The sequence below is a fragment of the Netta rufina genome (assembly GCF_964035555.1).
Source record: "Netta rufina genome assembly, chromosome: 2".
Lineage (NCBI taxonomy): Eukaryota > Metazoa > Chordata > Aves > Anseriformes > Anatidae > Netta > Netta rufina.
The window spans coordinates 16776789-16802679 of record NC_140124.1 but is presented as its reverse complement, the minus strand read 5'-3'; the positions used below and the strand labels follow the sequence as shown (position 1 = coordinate 16802679).

The window sequence follows — 25891 nt, the reverse complement described above, 5'->3', positions numbered from 1 at the left end:
ACTCCTTATCTTGAGTTAACATATATATTAACTCAGATAAAGAGAAAAATCTTTGAAATGTGTAACCTACTTGGGAGGAGACTTGGATCTGTTGTTTGCAGTACTCAGCGTAGTGATGTAAAGGTGCGTAAAAAAATCACCTTTGGAAAATGGAAATGATACACATTTGTCTTTGCCAGCTACTCTCTTTCCCTGCTTATTCATGCATCTTATTTCTGTTTCTTTGCTCTGAACTATGAATTCCTGGATAGCCTCGTAATTGTTGTGAAAGGACCCATGGAAGGCAACCTGCACTTATTTGTCCTCTTGTTCTCCATGCAAAGGCAGAGAGGGAGTTCCCTGATTTTTGGTAAAATACCTGAATAAAACTGTTCTGCGTGTGAACTGAGGTATAATTCAAGAGAGAAAAATTGGAAGGGAACAACAACAACAAAAAAAAGCTATAGTGAGATGGCTTGGCTGCCAACTTGTTTGTAGTTGTAGTAGTGCTCCGAATCTTACTCTTTCAGGTACCTATTTGTATTTTTTCTGGAGTGCAGTGGAAACCCGTTTTTCATCCCCTAGCCTTTTTACAAGGAATGCCTTGGGACATGAAATGTTTCAGCAGCTCACTAGATTCAGTGAACTTTGTTCATTGAACCTGATAGTTTTCAGCAGTGTGTGCAGGTTGAAAAATGATTTCTCACTGTTAACTGGGGATGGGCAGGGGGTTAAGGGAAGGAAGAAAACAGCCCAAAAAATCTTTAATTATTTTGCTGTAGCTATAGCAAGGAAGAAAATGGATTAGAAGGGGATGATTGGACAAAAATAGGTTTATATTTCTTCTGCCAGTGATATAGTGATATACAGCACCTGAGCTGTTAGGTCCATTCAGACCAAAGTGCAGCAGCTCTAGGAAAACAGCCTGCCTGCTAGCTGCTGGAGTAGTAAATCCCTCAATATTGATATGTGAGAGCTCAGGGTGAATTTAATTTGAGCCATTTTATTATTGCCTTTGCTTTTGTTTTTGATGGGCAGATAACTGCTGTTCTTTCTAGAGGGGTTTGTACTGTTTGGCTCAAAATTAAACTGCACTTTCTGAAATAAAATTGGACGTACCTAATTAAAATAGAGATGTAAACAGAAGATAGCAAACTTGTGTTCTGTAATGTGTAAGAGAAAAATAGAAGCTAATATTTCATTTTAATGATAAGTAGTATCTTGGAGTTCCTTGGCTGTTTTATTAGTTAAACAGTGCAAGTCCTTGGCTTTCACTGGTTTATTGCTCCTGCCTTTTCCTTCTGGAGGTGTTCCTTAGCATTTTAGAAAGACAGACCTACTTTTATGTTGTTTTTCTGAAGTAAACATATGCACGTAGTATCCTTTTCATCCCTTATTAGTAACGTGTCCCCCTCCATGTTGTGTATGACTGTTACACTAAGGTCTTGGACTGATTTCCACAGAAGCTTCTGCAAATGCTAACTTGGAGAAAAAGATGAAAACTTCTTTCCAAAGGGAGGATTGTCCTGAAAACCAGCTGTTAGAGAACAGCACAGGCTTCTCTGTTCCAGATAAGGGACAGGGCATGAGAGGAGGAAGGGCAGGAGAGGAAGTGAGGCTCTGTAAGTTATTTTGCTCACAGTGTAAAACATTTGCTTCTGGGGGCATAATGAGTATTTAATCGGGTAGTAGAGCGATCAGGCTAGTGTTTTCTTTCTTTGGCAGAGCACTCTGCATTCAACTTAGTATGTTATGAATTTCTGGAAAATGTTACTGCACAGTCGGTATATTCTCTGAGGCCATTGCTCTGCTAGAAAAATGCAATTTTTTATGATTTTAGTTGCCTATGGAAGACAGCCATATTTTATTTCAATACAGGAGGCCACATAAAAAAGTACTGAAGAAAATCATGTTCTGTCTTCTTATTTTTACATGTGGCAAATAAAAATGGCTGTGATAAGCTGTTCAGTTAGTGCTGAGACTTGGGTATTGTGTTCCCATTAAGTTATTTTATTCCCTCCCCTATGCAGAACTGTAGAAAGTGTTCTGCACAAAGATTTTCATGGAATTAACGTTAGCTGAAATACACTTCAGACGTCTTAATTTAAGCACACCAAGGCTGTATCATTTTAACTCTTTAAACAAGTCTTAATTAGTTATCTCCATAAAGTGTCACTACCATAAACTATCGTGCTGTTAAACTTTCTGTTAACAAACAATGTCCGTGCTGTTGAGAAGGGTCACATTCTAGCAGTGTCTCCAGTTGAACAAATTGGATTGTGTGTTAGCCAAGAGATGGAAAGGGGAGTCACAGAACACTATCTGTGGAGTATAAATAAGTTGAATAAACTTCCTTGCTTTTCTGCTGCCCAGTGCTTCTTTCTGTATGCCTGGTTTCTGAGCACAGAAGACTATCCTAAAACCCTTCATAAATCCCTTTTGACGCTGGTGGGAGTGAAGGGGAAGGACAGGCTTTGAGTTACAGCACTGATTATTGCTGGGGGGTGTTTTTTGTGCTCTCTGCCTGGCTGGTGGGCATTTGTAAACTTTGTATTATCTGCACTGAGACTTTTTATTATGGACAAAAGTGAGGATATTGACAAGGTATATATATCTTACAACAACAAAAAAGGGATCATAAGTGCTCTGTGTGTAGATTAGTATAAAATTAACTAACATACAGTACAGTATTGTTCAATGGTACACTGCTGCAACCACCATAAACTTACTCTTTGTGCTTGGCCAAAATCTTGGATATCAGGGGAGGTGTGTGATCGTATTTACTGCCTAATTTCTCAGTGTTAGTTTTTTGGAAAGGATGTAAACCAGCATTTTCCTATCGTTTGCTGGTGTGAATTATAGATTATCTTTTGAAGATAACTTTAATGTGTCTCAGTGTTCTGATACTGCTGTTTCAGTTGGAGGTTTGTTGATACTGCATGATATGAGACAGAAGTTGTTTTAATTAGGCTGCGACACCTGGATGCCAGAGGAAAGTGTTGACTGCGTGGTGGTATGTTTGAGTCTTTTAATCAGGCAGTGAGCAAATTGGTTTAAGGTGGTTACAAATTGATGCTGTAGTTGCTAGTAGAGGTTTGGGAAAGTGTTTCAGCTTGTTAATGAAAGATGGGAAGGAGGGAAGGAAATTAGGTGCTTTATTACTATCTGATGCTTACCTAACTCAGAATTTCAACTTTTCTTAAATGTAAGAACTACTGAAAAAGTTGACTATACTGCAGGATGAGGTATTTTCTTCACCCTATGTTATGTCTGTTTCCAAGTCCATCATAGTGCTGAAGCCTCATTGTGGATCAAAATGTCATTGATTCAGCAGTTTGGATCAGGAGAATACTTTAAAAAAAAAAAAAAAAAATGAAAGTGAGACTTGGCATGGCAGAACCTCCAATGTGTAGTAGGCATAAAGTCACAGCCGGTTTTTTGAATTGGTTCCCAGAACCACGCTTTTTGTACTTCCTGCTGATTTTCATGCATGAGTGAGGAGGATTTTTTTTTGTTGTTGTTTGAAAGACTTGAAGATAATTATGATAATTTAACCTTAACCTGTCCTATGACCTGTTCATAACGAGCGATAGTGTTAGTGACAGCTTGCTGTCACCGTTGCACCGCTGCAGTTCTGTACAGCCCTAGTGCTGTGCCATTTTTGGCAACCTGCAGTTAGAAATAGCTCTCCCCAGACTTAATCCTTCCCAAAAAATGATTGAGCTGAGCAAAGTCACGGTGACGGTGCTGTGTACATTTCCATAGGGAGTTCTGGAATTGCTGCATCCTAACATAAGCTAATATGTATTTTAAAAACCAGAAGACTCTTTATCCTTCTAAGAAAGTTAGAGCCTTGCTAGCTTTAACTAGGAGGTTCCAACCCTTGGGAAGAAATAATAGGAAGTGCTATGAGGGAACATCTCCAGGGGCAGTGAGCACTGCCTGCCTTACCAGGCCTGTTTCTGGGCCATGGGGTAATCTCAGCGATCCCGTCCTTGTGATCTGCTTCCCGTCAGCAGCTTGCTGTGCGTGCAGCTTGGAAATAGATGCAGAGCTGATTGCAACAGTCACAGCTGTGTAAAAGGATTTGGGGTTAGGTGTTGTGAAACCGGCATATGAGGGGAACTCCCCCCCTCTTGGTTAGAGGCAGACCTCCACAGGGGGGTCGCTCTTTGAGTACCTTTCTACCTTGGTGAGCTGCTGAAGATCCTGAGCAGCTTTCCCTGGGGACCTGAGCTGGCAGTGCTTGCAGGGCTGGGTTGTCAGAACTCAGAGAACTAAGATCACAGAGTTCTAGCATGTGGTTAACTTGGCGATGTGTGTTTTTGCTGTTTACGTCTGATCTGTAAGCCGTTAACCTCGTATGAAGTGCCTAAAGCCCTTGTTCTTCAGAGCCTCGGCTGCTTCTGAGATGGAAGCTTCCTAACAGCAAGCACGGTGTCGGCAGCTCCCTGCCTGCTCGTTCCCTTGAGATTCTGGGCCTGATCCAAACGTAGAGCGGCATTAACCAGAAAACTAAACGGAGGTTTGTGGGGAAAAGCTGCACCTCTAATTGCACGCTGTAATTGCCCCAGACACCACCAGGTATGTAATTACAAGTGGCCTTTCGAAAAGCCCAAGGAGCTTGGCCTGGCAACCTGAGGCCGTCAGCATTGCAGAGAGGCCACGACGGGTTTTCGTGCAGCTGGGGCCAGCTCAGATCACTGATTTAGGGCAAGTCCAAGTGCGTGCAGCCTGGCGGTCCTGCAAGGAGCACTGCAGCTGGGCTGAGAGGCCTGGGGGGCTCCTTGGGCAGGAACTGCAGCAGAGCAGAGCAGGCGTTGCCATTATCAGGGCCAGCTGTAGGTGGGTGTGACTGCAGCGCTCTGATACTCGCTCAGAGGTGCTTTGTGACTCAGCCCTGGCTGGAAAAAAGCCCTCGAGGGAACAGTGCCAAGTGGGGGGATACTGCTGAGCCCTTACACCAAGTGGGGGCTGAAGGGCTCTTCAGTGAGTTTGAGGGATTTGTTTACAGGAGGGATAGAATTGGCATTAAAGGATTGTATTGATTTAATACATACGTTGTTGGCTCATACTCTTGTTTGGAAAACGCTTATTAGATTATTCAGTGTGGCTGTTTATTTAGACCACGATAGGACTTAAAACTCACCAAACACATATTGAGTATGCTGAATATAGCGTAATGGAACTGCATCTATAGTAGAGAATCACAAATAAACTATATTCATGTTTTCTGAAGTATTAAAGGGACTGATACCAACAATTTGTTTAGACAAACCGTCTGATAAATTTCCATCTTTTTTTTTTTTCCTTTGAAAATGGGGATGATTTTACCTCATAGTAGAAATTAATGTGTCTGTGGTAAGCAACCTACAGAAATACGTGAAGATATTTAGTAACTGTATCTCAGTAGAGTCTGGAAAGGGTACAGTAAATAGATAAAGACTATTAACAGGATGATTAATACAAAAATAATAAACGTCTATCTCATTCTGTAATCAGTCTATGAAAAAGATCAAGCCTCTGTTGATACGGCTGATGGTGGAGCACAGCCTTGTAATTATAATGTTCTTACATGCATTTAAGGGAATTAGTCTTTCTATAAATGCATATTGAAGTCTAAATTCTGGAATATTCTAACTTACAGTGAACGAGGTGACTTTATATGTTATGCAAGTCCAATTTTTTGTTATTCAGATGTTTGCAATGCACATGAGTATGGCTCTGACAAGATTGACACCCCAACATCATAAGTGTCGTTCCACCTGGCTCTGAGCACACCAGGTAGTGTTGGTGTAGCCCTAATTGTCTTGCTTAAGCTAGGAGACATTTCAGAAGACTTCCTTTTTCCTCTCCCTACCCTCAGTCTTTAAAGTGAATGTCATATATTTGTTAGCCAAAATAGTGCTGGAAAAGGTTTAGAATTACTGATGCTTCGGGTTGCCAGTACCGTGTATGTGCAACTCCATCTTTATCTTTTGTAGGGGACTAAACGTGTTAGTCATGGTGTACCTCTTTTGTGATTGTTTTTCTAACGTGTGTGTGGGGGCACAAGTTTGAAATAGTAATTCTGTCAATGCTTGCATAGTCAGAAATCAGAATTTGTATTATAATCTCTCCTGTGCTGTACGTGGTATATTCCTGGTCATCATCTGTGTGTGTGGCTTTCAGAAGACTTGTAACAACTTCTCGTAATGGCTTCGTTCATTCCTACCTATTACTCCAGTATTGGTGGGCTGTTTATTGGTGGATGTTTATTGTAGTTGCTCATAAGATTTAGTTTTTGCTATTTACAAAGCTCTTTGACTTCATATTTAGCTTGCTCTACAGTATGTGAAGCTGCTAATTCCTATTGTAGTATTCCTGGGTATTTAAAAACTCGGTAGAGGAAAAGACAAAAAGAATATAAAAGGTTTTTCTTAGTTTGGTGTGATTTATGTGAACACTTACAAATTAGGAAGAATAGAAAAACTGAACAGTTTGTACTTCGAATTTCACTACAGCCTCCTACTCCTTCAAAGAGCAGGATGTTTATAATAAGATCACAAAGGGTAAATGGATGAGATTGTTTAACTGGAAATTAGAACCGTTCAGGTTGAATTGGTGACTTGAGCGTAGGCACAAATGTGGTTGTAAAAAGTGCTTAAAACTGTCTCCCTTCTCATATCCCAGCTATTCCTTTGTGTTCGAGTGCTATCATGGCAGGGAAGAAAACTAGGTTATCTCAAGAAGCAGTTGTTAGAAGGCCAGAAGCGTGCAGCCCTCTGGGAAATGCTGTTTTTAGTATTCTAGATGTTGGCACCTGTACTGCAGGAAAATTAATCTATATGCATAAATAGAAATAGTTACAAGGAGTCTCAAAAGGGTTAAGAAAACAGCATTGCTCCAGTGAACTTAAAAACGGTTCTTGTGCATGTAACGCTGCGCTAATGATGAACCCATTTGAACTTTCTAGCTTAATGTTGAGGAGAAAATATTTCTTAATTTTGGAGTTGACACGTTAGCATTTTTTCAGCCTACTGAAAAATAAAAGGCAAATAAACAAGCTACATGTTTGGTAGTGGAGTGAGATTTGAGAGTAAAAACAGTGCAAGGACAACCTATGTTATTGTAACGGGAAAAACAAAGTGAGCTTTACTCTTTATGCAACAGAAAAAATATGTGTATGTGTCTCCTGAAATACTTCTGTGTTTGACCTATGTCATGCTCCAGGCTGTGGATGATGTGCCCTTCCCACCTCCTTAGAGTGCAGATGCTTAATTTCTTTGCAAACAAACAAGGTAAATGTCTTTCTTTTTTCTTTTAGGGACCAGTTACTCTCCACAAGAAAATTCACATAACCACAGTGCTCTTCATAGTTCAAATTCACATTCTTCTAATCCCAGCAATAATCCGAGCAAAACTTCTGATGCAGTGAGTATTTTTGATTGGTATTTGTCCTTGCATCAATCACCCCATTCAAACAGACTTCAATAGCGTTTTGTCTAAAATGGGGGGAGGGGGTTGTACATTATTTGCTTTATTGAATTATCCAACATCAGGCTTTATTTTATAAACGCTCTGCATGCACAAGCTGCGATTGTTATATGGTGTAAAACTATTCTAATTGATAATCATTAGAGGTTTGAGGTATATATCTTGAATGTAAAATATGACATGATTAAATGAAGTAGATACAGAAAGAAATATTTCCATGAACTTTGTGGGTAAAGTCGTATTGTCTTGTCTAAGTTTAATTATTTATAAGACAAAGTACATGTTATTGTATCTCAATAAGCATAGTATTATATTGGGGGGGGGGCTGGTGAGAATAAAACAGAAGAAACTACTGTAGAATGCAATAGGAGTATAGTGGTCATGTCTTTAAACTATCAAAAATGAAACAGGCATTTAGAGATGGTCTAAGTAGGAAACAGTGATATGGGTGCATGTGAGGACACCACTTAGTTTTAAATGTGTATGTTAAAACTCTGGGGTAGCCTTTTGTCCAACACTGTTTGTATTTTAAAGGCTTATGATTCTGCGGATGATTGGTCTGAACACATCAGCTCTTCAGGCAAAAAGTACTATTACAACTGCCGAACAGAAGTTTCACAGTGGGAAAAACCAAAAGAATGGCTGGAAAGGTATTTGCGTGTGTCTACTCTCGATCTATAAAGAACATACAACTCCTGTGGTCATGTAGAGAGTGGTTAAGTTTATGCAGTAGATTACTGCTATAATAGATTGGGTCCAAGTCTAGTCTTTCTGCACTGTACATGGCCTCTTGCACCTGTTTTCTCCCTTGATGATCCCAGAGGCAGGGGAGGGGAAATGCACATTTTCTTTGCTATCTTAGCAAGCCAAAACAGGGCTTCAACAAGTGCTGGTGTCAGGAAGCAATAGATAGTTTGCCAACCCCATCTGCAGCAGTGACCTATTTGAATGATTTAATTCATCTTTATGTAACTTAACTGGTAGAAAGCATTACTAGGTGATGTACATTTTGACTTAACTTGTGCTTTCTTTTCTTCAGAGAGCAGAGGCAAAAAGAAGCAAGCAAAATGTCAGTTAACAGTTTCCCAAAAGATAGGGATTACAGAAGAGAGGTGATGCAGGCGACAGCTGCCAGTGGGTTTGCCAGTGGAAGTATGTGGTTGTTTGTTTTTTTGTTCTTTTTTACAGTAATATATTCTTGTCTTGCTTGCCTTACTGTTTTCTTTTCCAAACTTACAGAATAAAATAATTCCTTTTCCTTAACTGTTTTTCTCTCCTCTTTATATAAAAAAGCCAAATCTGATGGTGCGGACAGCTCTCCCAAATGTTGTTCCTTAAAATAACCCTGAGCATTTATTAGTACAACAGTTGCTTAATGCTTTTCGTGGTACTCCTTTATGCAGCTTTCACTGTGTAACTTAATCTCTCCATGGGTAGTTATAGAAGCTTGCGTGGTTTATGGTATAGTTGCAGTGTTGCGATTATTGAGACTTGTCAATTCTGAGCATGAAATTAGAAATAAAGAAGTCTCTCCTAAAACCTTGATTTAACACCTGAAAATAGTAAAAATAACTTGATGGATTATGATATTGGGGTTTTCAGAATCCTGTACGTGTTATTGAAAGGGTATTTGTACTGAGCCCATACAATTAGCAAAGCCTTTCTCAGACTGTGAATTTCTATTTGGAGTTTTCTTTTTCCTCATACCTAGCTTTAATCTTTGCCAAGTTTTTCTAGGAAATGTGTGACTGTTTCCTAGAAACGTGTGAGATTTCTTCTGTATGCAGATATAGTTTTGTTAACTTCGTAGCATATGTCTCAAGATGGTTTAAAAGGAGAAACCAGAGTTTATTTTTCTAAAGTATCTTTTTTCTTTGTATTGCAAGGGACTTGACAAAGCAGAGGTGTGTAAAGGACTGTTCTTCTGTGTACATTGAAACACATTGCAGTGCTAAAACAAAAAGCATAATTACATATTTCAGTAACAACTTGGTTTGTGACACATGAAAGTCTAGGAATTGAGGGGAAAAAAAAGTTCAGGACTTGCATTAGCATGTGACAGATGCAGATTAGTTGCCCACTTCGTGTGTGGTTGTCTTGAACTAATTAAACTAAGAAGTAATTCTTTGTGGTAGTACTGAAGTAACTTGAAATGGAATTCTTTGAAGGCTATGATTTGAAACTATTAAATTATACTTGGTGCTCAGTATTTTTAATGAACAAAAGAAAAATGGCGCAAATTATCTTTTAACACTAAATATAAGATGGATATAATAGATTTTGATTTAGATTCTTTTAGGAGACTTCAAAAGGTAACTTTGACTGTAACGCTCGTTATAAGCAGCCTTTCATCAAAACACAGTGCTTAACCGGAACTCTAAATCAAGGACAGGTCAGAGAAAATGCAATTTGTCAGTGAGTAAAATGAATTTTGCCTTTTTTGATGCTAATCTGCTTGAGATTTTTTAAATCATAACAAGTTCAGTCAGTTCTAGTTATTGATGTGCAACTGTATTAATCGCAGTATAATCTTAGACGAGTTTCTAATATATTTTTTTTCCTTTTTGCAACATTACTTGGGGAATCCTGAAAAAAAGTGGAAGACAAGCATTCCAGTGACGCCAGTAGTATGCTCCCACAGAATATTTTATCTCAAACAAGCAGGCACAATGACAGAGACTACAGACTGCCAAGAGCAGAGACTCACAGTAGTTCTACTCCAGTACAGCATCCCATCAAACCAGTGGTTCATCCAACTGCTACCCCAAGCACTGTTCCTCCTAGTCCATTTTCTCTACAATCTGATCACCAGCCAAAGAAATCCTTTGATGCTAATGGAGCATCTACTTTATCAAAACTGCCTACATCCACATCTTCCATCCCTTCACAGAAAACAGAGAGAAAAGGTACGTCTAATGCAATTCCTTGTAGTATTTAAAATGATGCAGTGCCTTTGCTTTGCTTTCTTGGTTCAAATATGTTGCTTCTGGAACTGAGATACTTCTGGTGTTGTCTGTTTGTAACCCAGTTAGTATTTTGATGTGTTTACTTAAACCACATTTGCTCTATCTTACACAATTTTAAATTGACACTGTAGTGTTTACTGGCTTATTCTGCAAATTATAATTTCAGATGATCTCTTAGTAATACATTTTAGTTTTTTTTCCACCCTCATGTTCTTTTGGATCTTTGCCATTTTTTGAGTTCTTAACATAGATGTAACTACACTGTTTGAAAGTCATTTTGGACCATCACATTTTCTGAACTGCTGTTACGGTTTGGAAAGCTAGTGTCAAACTGCAAGTGCCATTTTTACAGAAAGCAACAAAATTTTCTACATATCTTTAATAGCTGCTCTTCTGTTATGATCTGTGCTTAATGATATACTGGATCTTCAGGTCCAAGGCTGCTGAAGTTTGTATTTCTTTGTAATATACCTTAAACATTTAGAATAATCAAACAAAGATCATGACTTCTCTGTGTGTTGTGAACTTTTAAAAATCTACAAATTAATTGGATTTACTTCTTTGCTAGGGAAGAAAAGCTAAAGAAGATTGTGGGACTGGAGAAGTGTATTATTAGTGATATTTGGGTATAATTGAGTTCCTAGAGAATAACAATGTCAGATGATGACGTTTTGGGAGAATTGGGAGAGGAAAAAAAAAATGATAATCTTTTTTTAATATAAAGTGTTACCTAGCTAGGATGACACTGGATTCATTTTTGAACAGCCTGTTGCCCTGTTGAAATTTGTGGGTCTGTCTAGGAAGAATGATAAGTCCTAAAAAGCACACCAAGACGACTCAGGTCTGATGTTGGTCTTAGTTAGGCTCTGCATTTGCTTTCCTGCCTTCCATTTTTTTAATTAAAAAATTGCAGATTTAAGTGCAGATATAAGTACTTCAGATAATCCAAACTCTATTGTTCATTGACAAATAACTGCAATGTAAGGAAATTGCACGTGAAGAATTTTGCTGTTTTTCATTAGATTTTGTGCAGTGTTCACAGGACCTGAAACATAATTGACTATAAATGCAGAGGAACAGAGGAAAGCCCTTTCCTATGCAAAGGAAGCAAGGTGTCTGTGTGTGGTTCCTGTACAGAACACCATGAAGTTACCTGCTTCAGCTCAACCTCTGTGCTTTGAGTGCAGTTTGCACTCTTTTAAATGTGACAGTGCAAAATGTCCATGTGATATGTTCTATTCTTAAGCATATCCTCTCTTTTTTTTGTTGCTGTCTTTAAAATATACTGAAAGAAAACACATTTTACTCTGTTTTGGATGTTTGATTCTTGTTTGGTGTGTAATTGGACTTCAAACAGGGTATTCTTTACATGTTTACCACATACCTTTCTTACTTGCTTCCAGTTAAACTGAGCAAATGCATTTTATTGCGGCTGAAGGAATTTCCCACTGTGACTACTGCTAGAAATGTTGGCAGGTAGTTCTAGTACTTCTTACATGCAATATTTGTTTGAGAACTGAGCATATACAATTGGGTACATAGTGCAGGTGACCATATGGGGCAGTCTTAACAGTATAAATCCTACCTGTCAATCTCTGTTCCCTTGGATGCTTCTGTCTTAATAACCACTTAATTCCTGTATTCCTACATAGAGATTTTTTTTAAGCTTATGTGAGTGAAATGGATATGTTCTGCCATACCGATGACTAGTTGATGTAAATATTTCATGGCACTTAATTATGAGCAAATACAGCACTTCCTGAGCTTCAGACAGGGTGGATTGCAGTTTTAAAGGTAGTAATTGAAGGGTTAGAATAGGTGAATGTTAGGCTTGACACACTTCTTCATGCATTTCGACATGTTGCTTGAATTATCTCTCTTCATTCAGAAGCAGAAAAATTCAGTGCAGATAAAAAAACATTTAAAAAAGGTGTTCTCAGTAGTTTTGCCTTTTTATTTTTTTGTGATTAAGACTTTCATTTGTTTTTTGGATAAGAAATTTGACCAATATAATATTTGTAGCACCGTGTGTGTTTGAATGAAGGGAGTAAGCAGTGTTGTAAGCAATGTTTTTGTCTAGCTTTCTTCTGTTACTCATTCTCCAAGATTTGGTTGTGAACCTGTAGTATGATAGGTATATCATTTTTCAAGTATTTGTTCATGGTTGTTGTACAAAATGAAGAAAACCTTGTTCTGAGATAGTCAGTTCAAACAGTCTTTTAAAAATATCTTTGTAGAATAGGAAAACGGTTTGAGAGGTTCATTTTTATGGCAGTTGAGCAAAAAGAACAGACTTTGATTTTTATTTTTTTTCTGGTCAATAGCTGTGCCATCCCATCCCTCTCTCTCTCTAAAAAGAGGTAAAGCCGTCTTTTAGCATTGCTTGTAAAAGTAGCTTGGTCCAAATGACTGAATAATATGTGAATTATCTTGCCTAAATGAATTTTTTTATTCCTGTCAATGTGTTGTTGGTGGCGATATGCCACTGTTTTAATAGTTCTGTTGTGTGTATTATTTATTTTTTTTTGATGCAGTAATAGCTATGAAGGAAAAAGAAACACAAACAAGAACACTTTTTTCAGCTCAATCTCTTTTGCTGCAGGGGTATGTTGTAGTCCCACAAGGAGATTGAATAAAATCCCTGGCTGAACTATAGCTCAGCTCTTAGCAGTAGTCCTCTGCCCTCAATGGCTGGCAGTGGTGGAGAGTTCCTGGGGAACTATTTGACCTCTACCCTTTGATTTGAATGTTCCAGTCAGAATCTGCTGCTTCTGTTTGTGCTCACTGTGAGTGCTTTATGCAGGTAAAGTGTGGGGTTGCTTTTCCTACTTTTTGGCTGCTTTATCTGTAGGGCACACCACATATTTTCCTATTTCTAATTCAGTTACTGTATGAAATATTTTACCGTCTGTATCTTAACAGCCTGTGTGTCTGTAGGCTAATTCTCACACCTTTCCAAGTCCCGTCCTGTTTCTAGTCCAAGTCCACTTCTGTTTCTAGTGCAGCAATACTCTGAAAAATGTCTGGCAGAATTCAGCAGGATGGCCGCTGCGGTGTTGTGTGGGTGGTGATGTGGATGCTGACAGATCGAAGTGGTTGGTCAGTGACAGCTGAGCTTCTTCCTTATCCTTTTCTCACCCTCTTGCTTTTCATACTTATAACACTTGCTAGTCTTCAACAGTGAGTTGGTAACCTTGCTCCTGCTATTGTTGCATCTTCTTTGGCAGAGTTTTGCAGTTCTAAGTATATTACTCAATTCATACAGTGGTTACAAAAAAATGACATTGGTGAGGTTGTTAGAGGTTTATTCTGCTGTTTCATACATGTTTGCTGAGCATAGCTTTTGCATTTACTTTGGCAATTGGGAAAAATTATAAAAATTATCTTCTGAGACTGAAGTAATCCGACATGAATAGAATACATTTTTTTATTATTATTTTGGAGAATTAGAGTACGTTTGAGAGAACCCAGTTGCTGTTATTTCCTTAGTTGCATTTGTCCTAAAGTATTTACAAAATGCTTTGCTTCTAAATATTCACATATCTTGGTAGGGCTTAAGGTCCTTAATAGATGGAATTGAGCTGTGCGAAAAAGCTAAATGCGACTCACTGCTCAGAACATGGTACTTCAGCACAAATGAATGTGTTATGATTCTTAGCCATCAGCACTGAATCAGAGCAGTTCAGTGAGCTGTTCTGGGTGGTAGCTGTTCAATTATAGAGCAGAAGGGAGGTGTAGGGGGCAGGAAGCCATTGGCTTTCTGAACATTGTGTAGTGCTGGTTTCCCCCCATGGAGAGCACAGCATGAGAGCACGTGTGTGACTTGTCAATGGCAGAGATACAACTCAAGCTCACAATATATGAATTCAGGGAACTGAGCGCGTTGTGTCTTCTAATGTCATTAAAAGAAGCAAAACAGGAAAACGTGAAGTAGTTAGAGCTGCTGGAATGCGGAAGGGGTCATATTGATCATTTGGGAATTACCCAGTCAATTGTGAGTAATTTCCATATCATTATTATATACATATATATATATATATTTGTTGGAATAAATCACCTGTCCACATACATGCCAGAATAAGAGCAAGCCATCTACAGCAGTCTTCAGCCACGATGCGCAAGGAGCCCCTCAGCGTGCTGACTGTCAGGAGGAGGCCTGTGAAGGAAGCTGCTGCGTGCGCACACAAATTCCTCATCCCTCTTCACTTCTGTGACACACACACACACATGTGCGCTCTCTCACAAATTCCTCGTCCCCCCTCAGTTCTGTGTCACAAACACACACAAGAATTCCTTGTCCCGCCTCAGTTCTGAGGCCTACCAGCATGCCTGTGCAGCGCAGCATGGGGACGAGAAGGGCAGGCCCGGTGCAGGCCCAGCTGGCACTGTGTGGTGCTGACAGGGCTCTGCTGGAACAGGATGCCTGGGGGGACTTAGTTTTTCACTTCCTGCATTAAATCTAGTCAGAATAACTTTATTTCAGTGGCAACATACTAGGCCAAGAACTTCATTTCACCTGTAGATGCTGGTTTGCTTAGGAGCAAAGTGGTCTTGTCACGAGAGGCAGCGACTGGCGACAGCAAGATTCGTGAGCCTTTTAACTTACTGCCACAAACTTGGAGAATCTAAGCTTTTGTCTTCTCCTATCTAGGCTGTAATCAAAGAACGTTGTGGCACAGCTGTCTAAAATAATCTGTGGTAAATTTTTCTTGAAAGGATTGCTTGGCCCTTTTGTTAAAAAATCCATAGTGCTTGGGAACGTTCAGTATTTCAGTTCTGCCTTGAAATGACGTTTCGGGGGCAAGCAGGAGCCTCCAGTTCACTTCTTTCACTTGCCCCTTTGTGAAACCTGCAACCAAGATGCACCTTTGTACATCTCAAATTTCTCGTAGTCCAGCAGAATGATTTTAAATAGAAAGCCCTCCTCTAATCATTGTGGTCTTCAGAAATGCTTTGTTCTAATGTAAAACCGCTTACGAGTTCTTCATACTACTGTAAATTAATCTCCATGCCTGTTTTGTGTTTGCCATCTGGTTGCTTTCTTTTCCTACTTTTTTGGATGGCTTCAGTTCTTGCTTCTCTCCCATGATAACAGATACTGGTCCAGAAATGTGTTTTGGTCTTAAAATATATATAGCCTGCATCTAATTAGTTTGTTTATCTGTTTGGGTTTTTTGCTTGCTCGTTTTGATTCGGAACAGTGATCTTAAGAGCTAAAACATAAATATCAGTTAATGAAGTTTCCAACAGGTCAAAAGATCACAGTGGATTATGTTCTGCTCTTAGTTTTAATTGTTCTTTTTTTTTTTTTAAGAGTTTTATTTGGTACTTTTATGATAGTAGCTGAAATTTTATGTGAGATTAGAGTCGTTTGTGTAGAAGTTGGTGTTGACGTGAAGGAACTTGAGAATTACCTTGTCCAATAGCAGGCAACTTTAACTCACTGTCATCTTAGACATTTTTATGACCCTTTACAATATGGTTTCTTTCCTTTAAGAATGCTTATTCTAAAACACACACACAATTTGCATTTTCTTTTTGTAAAATTTCATAGTTTCAGAATTAATCCATGATAGATGTATTAATGCGTAAAATCAGATTTATGAAGGACTGTCATGTAATCAAAAGCCTTATTTTGCAATAATACTGTACGTGGCTTATGAACGTGAAGTTGAATTGACTCAGGAGTACAGAACAGCATGTCAGAGCTGTGTAACTGAGAGATTTGTAGAGAAATGCAACTTTTCTCAGTATGCAATCTTCACTTAACATGTTCCACAATGGTTGTGACTTCAAATTCAGAATTAAACAGTTCTGTAACTCTTAATGCTTTATTTATTGATTAAATGTTTTAGGAACTAGGAAATAGTAATTTAAATGCTGAAAAAACAAACTGAAGTGTGTGGCAACTCATACAGTGAAACAGTCTGAACTTAAAGCAGATCAGAGAAGGGCTATTAGGGAGGAGGAGAAGGGTGAGAAGTTTCTGCTTCTACTTGTAGGAAAAGCAGGAGAAATGCTGCAGTGAGTGGCAATGTGAGGATTTTTGTAGAACTGACACTCCCATCTTGAGGAGTTTTGACTGGTTATGTTAACTCAAGAGGTGGAAGTTGCAACTTCTGGTATCTTAAATGAAACAAATTTTAAATCTTCGTTAAGTATACAAAAACAGTTACATAATTATTTAGAAGTTTTTTCTTAATTGGCTGTCATTTGTATTTACTTCTGTCTGTGAAATAGCGTGTCCAGTCTGCAAGCGATGGAGTGAAGTAGTTTGGTTTAAAATAAGTAATGAAAAATGTGATTTTACAGAAATAGTCTGTATTCTGTATTTTTAGCATATTTGCTTCCATCACAAAGGAGTTTCCCATTATTGAGAAGAAAATGGCCTTTCAGGCTACTTAAAAATGACAAATACTTCCACAAAAATACTTTTCAGACTTTTGATTTGGCAGAAACACTTTTGTACCCTTTATATCACTAAGTACATATAGATAGTCATGATCATAGGGATACATTCATCTGTTACATCTGGACTGTTATTTTCATAATGTTAGCAGTCTCAAAAAATGGAAATGTTAGTCTTAGCTGTTAGTCTTAGCCATGAATCTTTTCACGTCATTTTCTCTAGGTGTTTAATGTGGGTGGAAATAAGCAAAACAAAACATACCTTTCATAGGTGTATTTTAACATGTACTTAAGATGTCTGTAATAGTGCTGTTACAGAATAGCGAGGAATGTTTTTATATTGTCTAAAAGAATTAATTGGATTGTGTTGGTTGTTTTGGTACAATACACTTTGTATTTTTGTAGCAGAGAAGCTCACTCGAACTTAAGTACTTCTAAAGACCTCTGGCATTCAGTGGTTTTGTAGGGCAGACTTTGAATCTGCCCTACAGCAGACATTGAGTCCTGCTGTACAAGAAACGAGAAACACCCAGCACTGATCTTGAGGTCTGCCTTCAGTGTATTGCTCGCTCAAGTTTGCTTTTGATTCGGTTTCTTTTTTTGTGTACAAAGCTGCAGCATGGGTGAAAAATACTTTAAGCTGTTTGGTGTAGTGGAGTGATTTGAAGCTCAGGTGTTGCTTATGTGAATTCATAATACAGTAGTGAGTGCTTTCTTGACTTGGAGTAGATAATTTCTTCTTTTTACCACTGGTCATAGGAACATGATTGGACTGATGTAACACCACTAAAATAACACAATCTAACTGTGAAGACGTGCCTAACTACATTAAATATATCTTGAAACTAGTCCTAGTAGTTGCTTAGGTTTTGTGTTTGGTTTTTTTTTTTTCCATTTATTTATTTCTGTTCTGTTCATTTTTATTTTTTTTAATTAGGGTGGTCCACCCTGCAAGGGTCTCAAAACTGTGGTAAAAAACTTACAAGTACTAGCATGCCCCCCTCTGCTTTATCTCCTTGCTTTTGTCTGCCAATATATCTTGTTTTCCTTATGTGCGCTATGGCAGATACAGGTTTAGTTCAAACTTTACATGTTTTTTAGTGTGATAAGGTTCTTGTTTACTTGATGTAACTTGGCTTGCGGTAGTTTGGATACGTTTACCTAGAACAACATCGTATTGTGAGATTTTGTATGTAATACTTCTATAACACAGACTTTTATCAGTGTCTTAACTGTATTAAGGGTGAGGGCTTATACGTAGTCAATTGTCCTAGTCCTGTTAAGGAAAAAAATGTATAAAAAATTGGTAACATCATCATTTTCCTTTTCAGTTTGTAATGCTGTTCCTTTGTGTTACTGGAAGTTCTATGTTCTCGTGAACATTCCTGCCAAATAACCAGGTCCCTTTACAAATACAGTAAAAAAAAATAAAAAATAGATCTATTATCCCAAGGCTTTTTGTAACTAGATAGGGCCACCTCCTTTTTTAGAAGACTTCATGAACCACTGGAATACGTCTGTGTGCCCTGGCTGTTGCATCCTTACAAGCAGTCAAAATAGGGTTCTTCAGCATTTTTTCTGCTTTACATTTCTCAGCTAATTGTCAGCAAAAGTTATTTTTTTGTTGTTGTTTGTTTTTTGTTTTTTTTTTTTTTTTTGCAGTATCTGTGACCTGTTACGAATTTCCTGCAGAAACCATGTCCCTTCTGTGTTTTGTTGCTCTTAGAGATTTATAATCTCAGTCAGGTTTTTTTTTTTTTTTTTTTTTTTTTTTAACATTCTCCCACTGTGTCAAACTCAAAAATTGCAGTTCAGGCTGTCAGACAACAACAGTTTTTAGAAATTATGTGACATGTTATTCTTAAGTAGTAAAATAAAAAAAGGCCTTTTGATTTTTCTTCTATAGTAAAAGTCAACCTCTTCTTACCTTTACTTTCTCTCCAAAGGAAAAAATAATTAAAAAGTGACAGAGTTTCTAAACCAGTTATTTTAGCTTTCATTTGGATTTTACTTGAAATATGGAATATCCAGGTTGATGTTCTATGTCCAATTTGAGGTGGATTTAAAATCAGGTCTTCAGTATAATGTACAAGCATCCTGGTTGAGATCTTGGATCCACATTCATCTTTTCATTCTTATCCAACCTGTTGGTGCTACAGGAGTGCTCATTTTGATGGAATTTGAGGGTCAAGCTTCATGATGTGGTTTAATGGGGGCGAGAGAAAGGGAAGCTAAAATCAGAGTACAGAGATCCAGGCTTCTTAAGAAAGGATACTTGAAGTGACTGTGTGCCCGTAGCGTGTGGAAATGTGTCAGTGCAGGAATTTCTCACAGTACTGGAATGGAGGAGAGACTTTCAAATTAACTGAAAGTTATGTTTAAAGTGTATTAAAGAACTCTCATTAATTAGAACCAAATTGCCATATGATATCATCTAAGTACGATGTAATTTAAGAATTTAAGCGCTAAGCATGTATATAGGCAAAAAGTGTTGTTAGCTGCTAAAAAGAGATTAAGCAAATAAAGAATACAGGTCCTGATGCTTCAGGGGAAGCTGACAGCCTTGAAATTAATTACGAGCAGATATATTTTTAGATGGCTTTTCCATTCTGTTTTGAGGATGCCACAGGATGTGAGGAGCTCATGTTTTAAGTTTTCAGAACAGCTTACCATCTTACATTGTAATCCTGAGCAATGTAGGTGAATTGTATGTGATGGACTTGGCCTTTATTTTGTAGCTTCTTGTAGTCTGGTCTCTGAATAAGGGAAGTATGGCTTCTGTTCTCTGTCAAATTTGACATACTAGTCTGTTCGTAAAGTCTATTAATTTTACAAAAAGTTTTTCTTCATTAGATGTTTTCCAAAGAAAGATTGAAACGATGGGTAAAAACATACAAAATGAGTATATGCACAGCAGACAGAAATTCCTCAGAGATTTTTTCTTATAAAGTTTGTCCTAATAATTAGGAGTACATTAATGGTAGAAAAAAATCCCATTTGTCATATTGGCAGCTTTCAGTCAAATCCTTGAAGTATAAGTATTTTTTTTGTGTGTTCCTAATAAATACTAGGTTCAGTTGCCTAAATTATACTAGTTATCAAATATCTTCAGTTTTTATGTGAATATGTAGCTTTTTTTCTTATAGTAAAGACTTTGATCTTCTGAATTGAATATGAATGTTACAGTAGCGAGAAGTTGTGAGGCTGTATTGAGGAAATTTAAAATTACTTTTTGTATTCTGTTCAGAGTCTACATCCGTGGACAAGTCTGTACCCCATTCTTGCACAACTCCTTCTACATCTTCTGCTTCTGGACTGAATCCAGCTTCTGCACCTGCTTCATCTGCTCCTACAGTTCCTGTCTCACCTGTCCCACAATCACCAATTCCTCCGTTACTTCAGGACCCAAATCTCCTTCGACAGTTGCTGCCTGCTCTGCAAGCCACATTGCAGCTTAATAATTCTAGCGTAGATATATCCAAAATCAATGAAGGTAAGAATTCTTTAAAGTTGATGTAATCTTTTATTTATGCACATTACTGTAATAAAATTAAGTAAAAATTAAGCTAATAAATTCTCATGTACATGAGCGGTTTCATTGAGACTGGTGACTTAGTCACTGTATCAGCATTCTGTTGCCCAGAATTTCCTGAGTTTTTTTATTTGTTTGTTTCATGTGATACTCCTTGTTTTCCACAGTTTAAGCTCCTATTCTGATAATGGTTTCAAATACCAGAACTTCTAGGGATTATTAAATTTTGTTGCCTGGCAACTTTTTTCTTTAACATAATGTGTTAGCTGCTCTGAATAAAGATAGCGTATTGATAATTTTCCAACCAGCTAAATTTTATGCATCTGTTCTGTGTCCCTCAGCGATTTTGTCACATAGACTTTATTGGAAGGTTTAGAACTAGCTGTAGTGCCTTTCAATACAAGAACAGGTAGAGCTGGTGCGTTCTGATTGTAATTTTATCTCATGATGTCTGCGTGTGTCAAGTTACCGGAGGAGATGTTGGGTGATGGTTTTGTTGTTCAAACGTGTTCTGCACTGATCATCAATTTAAATTGGAAGCAACACGTTTACATGTAGTGCCCAGTGATAATGAACTTTTTGAAAGTGCACACCAGGAAAACCTAAACAGTAGAATTTTACTTAGAACTTAGGATTTTGTACATTACAATCGTTTCTGAGGAGAAACTCAGTTGGCTTCATTTTAATCAGTAAATCTTCATTCAGTGCTAGGAGGCAAGTAGTTTTGTTTTGTTTTGTTTTGTTTTTTTTTTTTCCCTGTACTGGGAGAAATTTTTCAAACTATTATACCAGGTTGGACTGAAAAAGTAGGAGTGTTGTAGTTTGTGTTGAAAAAAAATAGGCCTTGTTGACGCCAGTTGTGTTTTATTGGTAAGTTGCTAGCTTAAATTCCCTGCCTTTTTTACGTGGACACATCTAAGCAGCAACTGTGTCTGTCTTGGAATAAAAGTGCTCAGTATCACTTTGATAGTATGAGGGCATGGCTGACAGTTAAAAAACAAAACAAAACAAATCAAAACGGCCAGTGTGACTTCAGCCTGCACAGCAGGGCTGCCCTCACTGTGCACAGTGTAGGGTTACTTTGTGTTTGTGCTGGTGGGTCATTTTTCTTTCAGACTTATTCATGGGTAGTGTATGTAAGTATCCTGCAAAGACTCTAGACCTTTTTTTGAAAAGCTAGTTCAGAGGCTGGATCTCCTTGGCTCAGACTGTGGAAGATGCTTTAACTGTGCAGTGCAGCTTAAAACCATTTGGTTGAAAATTAATAATTTCTTAATAAGGTGGGAGCAAATGGGACTGAAAGTCAGAACAATTTTATTTTTTTTAAAGAAAAACTAGAGCATTTTAACTTTACCATAATTGGTATTTTAAGGTATTGTTATTTTTTGAATTGGGAATGGTCTTTCCCCCATCCCCTCAAATCTCTTTTTGGGGTGCTAAGTGATACAGCTTTTATTTTTTTATTACCAGTATTTAATAATTATGGTAACCTTAAAAAACCTGCTTATTCTGCTTACAGCAGTAACAAATCGAACAAATGTGTTCTTTGTTTGCAAGATTATAATTGATCCATAAGATGAAGTTGAAGAGTTAAACAGTTTCTTAAAGACTTTTTGAAATGTATGTCTTCAACATAAGCTGCTAAATAACAAGGACTTGGTCAGACATGCAAAGCATTCATGTATTGAACTAATGTCATTGCAAAATAGATCAGGTGGTGCTCTGATTTATTGTGGACATGGGGAAAACAGTTGATAAAAACAGCTTCTATATGTTTAGGCAGTTTGAACGGTTTAAACTGTTTACAATTCTCAGTGAAACGTTGTTTGTTTTTAGTTCTAACAGCAGCTGTGACACAAGCCTCTCTGCAGTCTATACTCCATAAAATTCTTACGGCTGGACCATCTGCTTTCAATATCACTTCCCTTATTTCTCAAGCCGCACAACTGTCTACGCAAGGTATTTAAAGTTATCTTCTCACTCGTGTAAAATGGTGAGGTTGTATTTTATAAAAGCTGATACAACTGAAACTTGCAGAAGCTGTTTCTTGTCATATCTTTGGCCACATGGTGTAGAGGATCTCGAACGCCTTCCTTTCCCAAAGATAGGATAAGAAATCTTTTCTTGGGGATCAAGAAGCTGGCAAACAACTAAGTAAATGTGTTTTTCTGTCTCACCTTTTGGGGTTTTCTTTGTTTGTTAACTTTATATGAGTAATGTGAAACTTGCAAGTTTGTTCTGAACCTTAATATGACTTACTTAATGTTTAATAGAAAATGTAACTTCTGTGGTTGAACAACCCTCTTGTAAGGCTGTGTAGCTGTGACTCTTGAGGGAGACCTTCAGTTCTTAAAAGGAGTTCATTGTACCTGGTGTTCTTTATAGTCTTCCGTAGATAATTTTCAGCTTCTAGGCATGGTATTGCTTCAGGTATCTGTAGTACATTGTGGTTTGTAACTTAAAGCTAGAAACTGAAATCAAAGTCATGAATATTGTCATGATATTGAGTAGATAAGCTGTATTACAATTACACTAACTTTTAAGTAATGATGGAAATGTGACTTTGGTTGTTTTGTCTTAGGATGAGTGAATAGGTACAGCGTTTGTGTGTTTTATGTTACATTGAACTGAGTACTTGAAAATAAAAATCACAAGTGAAACTAATGTAATCTCTTCATGTGTAAAAAGCATTGAGCAAAGGCCTCTTCCCTTCTGCCAAGTTTTAGAAATGAACGTTTTGGGGAAAATACAATTCTTTAGTTAGGGTTGTTGTTGAACATTAGATTGTCCCAGTTGTTCACGTCCCCACCCCCGTCCTTTCAAGTTGAATCTGTTTGTGTATTATCTAATATAAAATACTGTGAAATACAAGATCTATTTCAGTTTAAGATTGGATATGGTTTTATAAGAAACAATCTTCTCCTTTACAGCTCAGCCATCGAATCAGTCTCCAATGTCTTTAACATCTGATGCCTCATCACCAAGATCATATGTATCTCCAAGAATAAGCACGCCTCAGACTAACACCGTTCCACTTAAACCTTTGATGACTACACCACCAGTATCATCGCAGCAGAAGGTGGTAAGCTCCTCTTGATTTATGGCATATTGCAGTAAGAAACCATTAAGGGTAATAGTAAGTATTGCTGCTTTATATTTCCAGGTACTAGCTGTTACAAACAGGATGATAAAATAAGTATGTTATCTTTCCCAAATGGAACAAAAGCAATTGGAAGCAACTACTCAGCTGTGTTTTCCCAGTACAGCTCTAGCATGGTCTTACAGTACGCTTTTTTTGTTCTTGAAATAAATATTGTGCTCACCTCAGATGCTGTCTTATGCAATAGTAGTGTCTGTAGATAGTAGTAAGAGATCAATATTGTAGTATATTTATATGAGAAGAAAAGCTTGCTATGAAGGCAACAGTTCTTTGGCTTTTAGCCAAAAAAAAAGCTTGTTAGAATGAGAGGGATTCTTACGGGATTTGACTTTTTCTTTGCTGTAGTCTCAGATTTGGTTCTAGGTGTTTACAAGGTCAATAACATCATGTGCCTTTCCCTTCCAACCCCCTCCACCCTCATTCATTCAGAATTTCTTAATCAGATCAGTGACAAGGAAATATTAATTGAAGCTAAAAATTAGCTTCTCTTCCCAGAAGCGGATGGATATGCAGAAGAAAACAAAGTTGTGACTTCGTTTTTTCTTTTTTGATTCCCTCTAATGGGTGACTGTTCAGAGGAAAAGAAGTCTTTTGCAGAATCTGAGCTCAGTATTCCATATCCTACAAAGGCAGTATTGAGAAATAAATAATTTTGGAGCTAAGATAGATTTATTCGTTTATAGAATTTCTCTGTCCAGCAGATCGGAAGCGTAAATGTAATTAGGTAGATGAACTTTCCTTTTTCTCAAGAGTTTTTCTTTCTGCTTTTTAAAACTTGAAAGTCATATTATAGATCAAAGGTGGGAAGAGTCCTTGGGCTGTAGGACCTTCTATTAAGGAAGATTTTCTTAGTAGAAGGCAGAGCTATTAATTTCTACCTCATGGTGGAATGTAACGTTTTTAAATTCAAGATAGGTTGCTCCTACGCCTTTTAGGCAAATTTTTAAAATAACGAAACAAATCAATGTAATTTTGGCTGTGAATAATGGAAGAAAGTTAAAAAGGAGTTTGACGCTTCTTTGGAGGTTTGTTTTTCACGCAGTGGGAACTTGTCATCCTGTCTCTTCATTGTATACAGAGATCTTTAAGATTGAGACCCTCAAATTCTAACCCAGTCTGTCAGGATGTTGCTCACTGTATGCAGTATTTCATCAGTGCAAGAAGCATGAACGTAGACTTCGGGATTCTTTTTATTTCCCTCCTAAAATCTGTTTTCCTCCCCTCTCGACTCTTGTGCTTAGCTAAGATGCCTTTCAATTTTCTGCTAGGAGAAGAACCTCTTATAGTTTGATGGCCTTAACAGAATAATTTTATCTCCAGGAGGACAGATTACATTCATCATTTTATTCTAAGCACCTAATTTTCTTACTCTTGAGTTCTTTCATGGATGTAAACAAAATCAAATAATTCCTACAGTTGTTTGTTGTTTTTTTTTTTTTTTTGTGATTCACAGTGGTACAAAGATTTGTGAAAGCTAGATGCGTGTACTAATCCTTCTGTTTGTTGTCTTTGTTTCTGTCCATGGAGAGCATCATTCATCTATGTGGTTACGTCCGATAGATACAGGTGATGAGTATTTAAATTATCACATAGTAAGCTTGAAACTAAGAAAGGTGATATCTGGCATTTTCAAATGCTGGGATATGAAAATATATTTTTTTTTCCTCTTAAGCTGTTTACCTTCAGTCGTCTAAAGTTGATCTTTCTGGTCTCTACAGTCTAGAGATCTGGATCAACTTTATTCAAGTTCTGGTCATCAGCTACTCTGTAAGACTTTCAAAAGTTGTATTCTGTGGCATCTCCTATATCTACAGTACTCTGAAAGAAAACATGAAGAAATGACACCTCAGCAGGATTTTTTTTTCTACTTTTATTTGCAAGGCATCCCCGTCTTAGAGCATCTTTAGTACTCGTGCTTTGTACAGGTGTTTTCCTAGGACTGTGCAGACGAAGTTGCACCTACTGCCTTTCAGCCAGTACAAAGGCCAGCATTATACCTATAAAATAGGTGGCACAGTAGTTAAGTATGTGCGAAGAGAAAGTGAAGGCGAGCCAAATGTCATAAGTAAGGCCAACGTGTCTTGGTAGACCAGCTGTATAATTGAATATGCCTTTGGGCACACGAGCCTTCCCTCAGGTTTCCAGGGGAAGCAACAAACTTCAAGGCTAAATGCAGGTTTGAGGAGAGTTGAGCTCTCCTTTTTTGGGGGGTGGGGTGGGTGGGTAGCAGGGCTATTGATCTTATCACTGAGGTCAATTATGCATCATCCAGATGTGCTGTGGGGCCAGGACACTGTTTCAGGACACAAGCTACCTGGCTTAGGGGGCTTCCCTGCAGCAGGCGTAGACAAAGGAACTGGCACCGTGCAA

At 37.8% G+C, this 25891-nt stretch overlaps 1 protein-coding gene across 3 annotated transcripts in view; it reads left to right on the top strand.

Moving 5' to 3' along the window:
* WAC (WW domain containing adaptor with coiled-coil) overlaps window positions 1–25891 on the top strand; it is a 59348-nt gene that overhangs the window by 17880 nt on the left and 15577 nt on the right. For 2 of the 3 annotated variants that reach the window (XM_084282914.1, XM_084282912.1), the window contains exons 4-10: window positions 7286–7392; window positions 7990–8105; window positions 8495–8607; window positions 10053–10361; window positions 20077–20322; window positions 22198–22320; window positions 23292–23443. In XM_084282914.1, coding sequence (XP_084139040.1) covers window positions 7286–7392; window positions 7990–8105; window positions 8495–8607; window positions 10053–10361; window positions 20077–20322; window positions 22198–22320; window positions 23292–23443 — 1166 coding nt within the window. The remainder of the gene's footprint in view (window positions 1–7285; window positions 7393–7989; window positions 8106–8494; window positions 8608–10052; window positions 10362–20076; window positions 20323–22197; window positions 22321–23291; window positions 23444–25891) is intronic. The other variant, XM_084282913.1, reaches the window with a different exon arrangement.